Source organism: Mus pahari, chromosome 3 (assembly GCF_900095145.1).
Source record: "Mus pahari chromosome 3, PAHARI_EIJ_v1.1, whole genome shotgun sequence".
NCBI lineage: Eukaryota > Metazoa > Chordata > Mammalia > Rodentia > Muridae > Mus > Mus pahari.
Genome location: NC_034592.1, coordinates 155,811,864 through 155,819,025, shown reverse-complemented (window position 1 = coordinate 155,819,025; position 7,162 = coordinate 155,811,864). Strand labels below are relative to the sequence as shown.

At 50.2% G+C, this 7,162-nt stretch overlaps 1 protein-coding gene across 1 annotated transcript in view; it reads right to left on the bottom strand.

Moving 5' to 3' along the window:
• The window catches only part of C3H20orf85 (chromosome 3 C20orf85 homolog), a 7,721-nt gene extending 5,586 nt beyond the window's left edge, over positions 1 to 2,135 (bottom strand). Inside the window, exon 1 of the mRNA XM_021195131.1 lies at positions 1,985 to 2,135. Coding sequence (XP_021050790.1) covers positions 1,985 to 2,052 — 68 coding nt within the window. The 5' untranslated portion in view covers positions 2,053 to 2,135. The remainder of the gene's footprint in view (positions 1 to 1,984) is intronic.
• Between the last annotated feature and the right edge of the window lie 5,027 nt (positions 2,136 to 7,162).

Below are 7,162 nucleotides of genomic sequence, written 5' to 3'. Positions count from 1 at the left end.
CATTCTTGTGTGCAAACACTTTCCAGGCTGAGCCCTCTCCCAGCCGTGGAGTCTGTTTCCCTGCGCGCCCGTGTACGTTCTGTGCCTGAGTGTGTGCATGCGTGTGCAGGCCAGAGGACCAGACAGCTCAGCTTTCCCAGGGCTTTCGCTGTGAACACACACACACACACACACACACACACACACACACACACACACAGGCTGCTGAACCGTTGCTCCAGCCCCAGAATCTAATTCTCACATGGATGTAGCTAACATGAACTCATTGGGAGCTGCAGAAGTAGCTGTAAAATTCCCCATGCCCACATCACAGCAGAAGTAAAAATAGCCAACAGGCATTAATTTTCATGTTGCTTTTTTTTGGTGTGAATCTTTGAAATTTGTCAATTTTTTATCCCCAGCTAATCCAAGGTTTGACCTCGTTCACTTCCAATGCTCAGGAACCATGTTGCGTACTGGAAATCAGAGTTTGGAGGCTCAAGAGGGCCTGTTCATCCAGGAGGGGCTTTTTGACTTGGGTCTTGAAGGATATGTAGGAGTTTGTCTGGAGTGGGGAAGAAAGGATACTGTTTCCTCCTGGGGGGGTGGGGTGTGTGTGGTGGTTCATGGGTGATAATGAACATTTAAAACACTGAGATTGTACAGTTTGTGGGAAATGACCCTTTTCCACTTACGAGAATTATACAGTTTTCTATAAAACAAACCCAATGTAGCAGTTCCAATATAAAGCCGGCTCTTCATCCGTCTCCACCCTCAGCCAACCACACAGGTGTCAAAAAAGATGAAAAAAGTCACAGAGACAGTTACTAGGGAGCTTAAGTGAGGAGGTAAGGCAGGAGCCTGCCATCCTAGGTATCAGGGAGCTGCAGCAGGAGAGTGGTGAGTTTGAGGCCAGCCTGAACTGTTGGGGAATGAGTTTAGGCCGGCTTGGGTTACTCAAGATTAAAAGCAAGATAAAGAAAGCTGGAGTGAGACTCAAGGTGTCAGAGAACATGCCCAGCATTCTTGAGGCTCCAGATTCATACCCAGTGCTGACTGACGGAGGGGAGGGAGGGGAGGGAGGGGAGGAAGGAGGGAGGGGAGGAAGGAGGGAGGGAGGGAGGAGAGGAAGGAGGAAAGGAAGGAAGGAGGGAGGGAGGGAGGGAAGGAAGGAGGGAGGGAGGGACAGATGTTTCTTGCATCTAAGGTTTAAATTAGACTATAATGGTTAAAATGCCAAATAACGGAATACTATTTAGCACTCAAAAATATCCATTGTAGATGCCTGATGGAGACAAGTCTTTCAGGGAATGGATTTGTTGTTGTTGCTGCTGCTGCTGTTGCTGTTTGAGACAGGTCTTACCGTGTAGACTTCTCTGGCCTTGAATTCACAGAGATCCACCTGTCTCTGCAGCTCCGCGCTGCCGCCATGGCTTCCCAGGTCTCTGCAAACCCCGAGACCTGTGTGCTACTGCCCTGGGTCTTTTGTTTTGTTTTGATTTGTTTTGATTTTTTTTTTCGAGACAGTGATTCTCTGTATAGCCCTGGCTGTCCTGGAACTCACTTTGTAGACCAGGCTGGCCCCGAACTCAGAAATCCTCCTGCCTCTGCCTCCTAAGTGCTGGGATTAAAGGCGTGGGCCACCACACCTGGCTCCTGCCCTGGATCTTGTAAAATTAAACTTCCTTCTCATTTAAAAGAATCAGGGAAAATCAAGAAAGGGCAAATCGTCTCTCCTTCGAGGTTGTCAAAAATTAGTATTTTAATTTTGTTTCTTCTTTTTAAATTTTCTATTAGAATTCTTCCAGTCTCCGCTGTGGGCAGGAGGGGAGGGTGGGAAGACTGAGGTATTCCTGTGTCCCTAACGTGACACTGTGACCCTGATTATCTTTAGAGCACTCTTGTTACTCCCAGGAGTCGACTGTCTTCTGGTCTTGGTGGGGAAACTGAGGCCACCATGGTGTATACGTGCCTTGTGAGAAGGACCCAGCCCAATGGGCCTTACCAGATCTCGTCCTGGGCCACAAGGTTCATGCGCTCTGCGGCCGTGGTGCTGAGCGGTTTCTGCGCCATGGCTCCCGCGGTCTCCGCAAACCCAAACTCCTGCCTTAGACTCTGTGCTCCTGCCTTAGACTCTGCGTCCTTAGTTGTATTGTAGTCCCGTTGCTGGGAGACCGGTTGCCAGGTCACAGGCGACAAGGAAGCGCGACAAGGAAGCGGAAGCGGAAGCCGGAGCATGGCACATCTGCAGCGGAAGAAGGTCCCTAGAACTTGCCCCTGGCCTCCGCCCTCTGTGCACCCAGTAGTCATCTTGTCACATGCTCTTCTGAGAAAACTCTAGACTCAGCACCAAGATCCCCACTCCTCTTTCGATACTGAGAATTGCTCGCAGGACTCGGCACGCTCCACCCGGACCTATATCCCCAACCCTCGTTTTTTGTTTTTTGTTTTTCTGTTTTTTGTTTGTTTGTTTGTTTGCTTTTTGTTTTTTACTTGTTTACATTTTTAAAAAAGATTTTATTTATTTTTATTTATATGAGCACACTGTAGCTGTCTTCAGACACACCAGAAGAGGGCATCAGATCCCATTACAGATGGTTGTGAGCCAACATGTGGTTGCTGCGATTTGAACTCAGGACCTCAGGAAGATCAGTCGGTGCTCTTAACCGCTGAGCCATCTCTCCAGCCCTTGTTTACAATTTTGACACAGGAGCTCCCTAAGATGCTCAGTCTGGCCTTGAACTCACTCTGTAACCCAGGCAGACCTATGCTTCCAGTTGCTCCTGTAGCCGTTCCCTGAGTAGCAGGCTGGCTTGTACCATCTGCCCTGGTCCCTGGCCCTTTTCAAACTTAAACATAAACATGGATGTTAGATTACTCACCCGGGCGCAGAACCCCAAGAGCACAGAGCTTGGTGATGTCTATTTGAGAGAACACAGCCTCCTGTCAGACCCTGGGCATCACGGAATAGCGCTGCCAGCCACCTTCAGTGGCTGCGGAGAACACTACCCTCTGCCCCGCCTCCACCTCCTTGTGGAGCTTGGCTAGGCCTCCACCATCGAATACAGGCTGAGGACTCTAGCCAGGCTTCTCCTTCCTGCTAAAGCCGTGGGAAGCCCACTCATGCTGCTTTTCCACGTGTGCTTTTCCACTGCTGCATCGTATTTCACTCCTGCTCAAGGACAGAGTTGGTCTGTTAAAGACCTGGCCTTCGTTCACGATAAGCTGATAATGGGCCACTACTAGGTGTCCTTGCTCCTGGGTGGGTAGGTCCTCAGGTGGGCTGGGATCATCTCCCGTCCCCCTTTCCCAGGTCCAGTGGCTGTGGAAGCCTTTGTGTAAGGTGCCTAAGAAGAAAGATCCGCTGTGCACTCCAGGCAAACTCTGCTCCTGCTTTGACAAGTGTCTAGGTATCTCTGCGGAATGAATGCTGTGCTTATGCCCCGCCCCTCCTGCAAGCTTTGTTAAGAGCCCCGCCCCTCCTGCAAGCATTGGCTAAGAGCCCCACTGTGCTTGATTCTGGTTGGGTACTGAGGGTGCAGAAGGGAAACACATATACACATACAGGACAGACAGGCAAGTATATAGGAGGCACACACACATCCCGAGGTCACAGGGGACAGCCATGATGAAGGTCACAATAGATCAGATGCTAACAGTCATGGAGGTTTCTAGAACGGTGGCCGTGGGGGCAGGGAGACTCCACACAAGCATGAGGAGCTGAGTTCAATTCCCAGAGCCATATAAAACGCTGTGCATGGTGACACACCCCTGCAGTCCCTGCGTTGGGAAGGTGGAGACAGGAGATATGTCTAAATTTCCCTGACTACCACAATTACAGAGCTCCAGGTCACCTCAGAGACTTCGTCTCATAACACAGGTTGGACAGTGGCTGAAGAACGACCTCTGAGGTGGACTTCTGACCTCTGCACACACGTGCACCCACATACACATGAACCTGCACATCCACACCCACCTACACCTACTCCCCTCCCTCGTGGGAGGGCGCTCAGGGCAGATCTCTCTGAAGAGAGGATCGCTGGGGACATGTGCTGAGGGATAAGGATCATGCATAAGGATCAGAGCGTTTTCTGTGCAGGAGCAGTGCAAAGGCCCTGTGCGCAGGGTGCTCCGAAGAGGACTGTGGTCACGTGGACAGGCTTGGAGTCTCAGATGGGCTCAGCTCATGGCCCCGGATTTCATCACTGATACCCAAATCTCTTAAAGAGAGAAGGCAGGTTTACTGTTTCCTCACCATGTGACAAGTACCTAACTGAAGGACGGTTTGACTTACATCACAGCAGTGACGTTTCGGCGCGGGAGGCACCCCCTCACACATCTACAATCAGGAAGCCGGGAAGCTGTGTCTCCATTTATTCAGTCCAGACCTCGAGCTGTGTGGTGATGCCTCCTGTATCTAGGCCAAGTCTTCTCATCTCAGGCTACCCCAGGCAGCTGAACCTACAGAGCTGGGTGCTCTTCAAGGCTGACTGGGGAAGGAATTTAACCACCAAACAGGGCCTTGATTGCCCTAGACAGAATCACCTTGGGAACTTGCTGTGGGATTATGTACACCTATGAGCCCCACTAGGAACTGTCCTTCCTTGGAGTGCAGTCACTCTGTCTTGGTTAGTTTTAATGCTAAGAGCCACCTAACAGAAAAGGCTCAAGGAGGAATTGCCAAGATCAAATTGTCCCGTGGACATGTCTGGGGGCAGGGGGAGGGTTGTCTTGATTGCTAATTGAGTAGAAGGGTCCAGCCCACTGTGAGCAGCCCCATTCCCTATACAGGCAGTCCTGGACTGTAGGGAGCAAACTAAGCATGAGCCTGAACAGGCCGGCTAGCGTGCCCTGCTGTATTTCCTTGACTATGAAGGGAGCTCCTTGCCAGGAGCTGATACCGGGGCCTTGAGTCCCTGCTCTGACTCCCCTATGTGACAGACCGTGATCTCAAGTGTGATATGTGACAGACCGTGATCTCAAGTGTGAGCTGAAGTAAACGTTTTCTTCTCCTGTGTAGCTTTTGATCAAGGTCTTTGTCACAGCCACAGAAAGGAACCTAGGGACCTATGATACCCTCCCGCCAGCAAGATGGCAAGAGTAAACTTAATCAAAACACAGGACATAGGGTGCACACAATGTCCCTGTACACACACCTTGTCCCCAGCACCCATTGCCTGCGCATTATGGCTCCTAAAAATCCTGTTTCCCCGCTATCTCCTAGCCTATCTACCCAGGTATGTTTCTGAAATGCCTGTTTTGGGGGCATGCCTGGTGGGTTGATGTGCACCCACATACTGTATTCCACTGTCCTTGTGAGCAAGGTCTCCTTTCTCTGTTTCTTATTCACCCCCTCACCCCCACCTCGGTTCCAAGGCTCAAATCCCTTTCCCTTTGATATTTGAAACAAACATTTTCCCAGCCTCTGGTAGAGAGATTCCTTATGTAACAAGTTTTTTTTTGGGGGGGGGGTTATTTCTTTGTTGTTTTGTTTTCGTTGGCAAACTTGTTCTTCCGAGTAGATTTCAAACAGAGAGAGAGAGAGAGAGAGAGAGAGAGAGAGAGAGAGAGAGAGAGAGAGAGAGAGAAGACAGGGGACAGGATTACTACGCTTGCTGGCCACACGTGGGAAACCCAGAAAATATTTACAGCTTTTAGGGTCTCCATGTTCTCCTGTGTTAATATTTTTTGGCCTTTTCTCAGTTCTCTGGGACAGTTCGTTTTTAATTTTTATTTCTTTTTTTTTTTCATTTTTCTGTTGCTCCATAAAACATTCTGACAACAGGAGCCAACTGCTTCTTTTTTTAGTTTTTAAGCTTAAACAGTTTTCTTTTTTAATTGGATGAGGTTTTTTTTTTCCCCCCTTTATTTCTTAAACCAAAGAATGCTTTGTGGAGGAGCAGGCTCTGCTCCCAGCCTGCCCTGGCTGCCAGCATGATTTCCCCACAACATGGTGATTGTTACCTGTACAACAAAGGCCCGTGAGCTTTGGCTGAAAGCATGTTTGCTTCGTACATCTAATGACTCGAGTGAGCTGCAGTAGAAGGAGCAGAGAGCTTATCTTGGCTGGGTTCAGACATCTCCTCCCCACACCTACAGCAACAGGTAACATGGTTCTAGGGCCCTATAGAGGAAGGAAAGACTGCCTGCCTCTATGGATCCCTAGAAACTCCCTCACAGGTCCTTCCCAGTTGGCCTTATTATCATCCATCCCTGCATCCATGAGTCCCTATGCCCCGCACTCCCACTCACCCGGAAGGCTCAGGGCAAGCAGCTGCTTCCTCCTTTCCTAGACCCTTCTCTCCAATCTGCCTCGTTCAGTCCCTCAGATATGGGGTACGCTCGAGTGCCTGCAGAGTAGAGTGAGCTGAGTCAGGAAGAGGCTGGCCTGGACTCAACTGTGAAGGGTACAGCCTTGGCCATCTAAGGCGATAGACGCCGGCTGCCCCGGCTTCCTGATGGACAGTCATTCCACCAGCCACGTGTCCCACCCTGGGGGAGTTCCTGATGGAGATGCTCACGCTCTGAAGGCCAGTGCCCAGTACTGATCCTGGGTGACGGATTCTTTGCTTGGCTCGCTGCTTTCATAAAGCCCTGGCAGATGTGACTTAGGGAAGACAGTGCGTGATTTGGCTGGTGATGGTATAGTGTGCCATGGTGGAGAGAGGTCCTGAGGCAGCGACCTGAGGAAACTGACTGCCTTCTGTCCACAGTCGGAAAGCAGAGAGGAATGGGTGCTGGTGCTCAGTTCCCTGTCTCCTTCTCCTTTTATACATTCATGTATTTGTGGTGAGTGTGAGTGTGAATGTGTGTGTGTGTGAGTCTGTGTGAGAGAGTGTGTATGTGAGTGTGTGAGTGTGTATATGTCTGTGCTTGAGAGTATGTGTGTCTGTGTTTGAGTGTGTGTCTGTGTCTGTGTGTGTGTGTGTGTGTGTGTATGCGCAAGTGGATTTGTGTGTATGTGCAGAAGACGGAAGACAGCTTGCAGAAGTTGGTTCATTCACTTCCTTTTAATATCCGAGTCTGGGAGATCAAACTCATGGTAGGCTTGACTGTACCCGCCTCTACCAGCTGAGCCCTCTCCATTGGCACTCCTGTCTACGGAATGGTGCCACCCACATTTGGCTGGGTCTCCCCACTTTAGTGAACCCAATCACAGACAAGCCTTGTGATTCATCTCCTG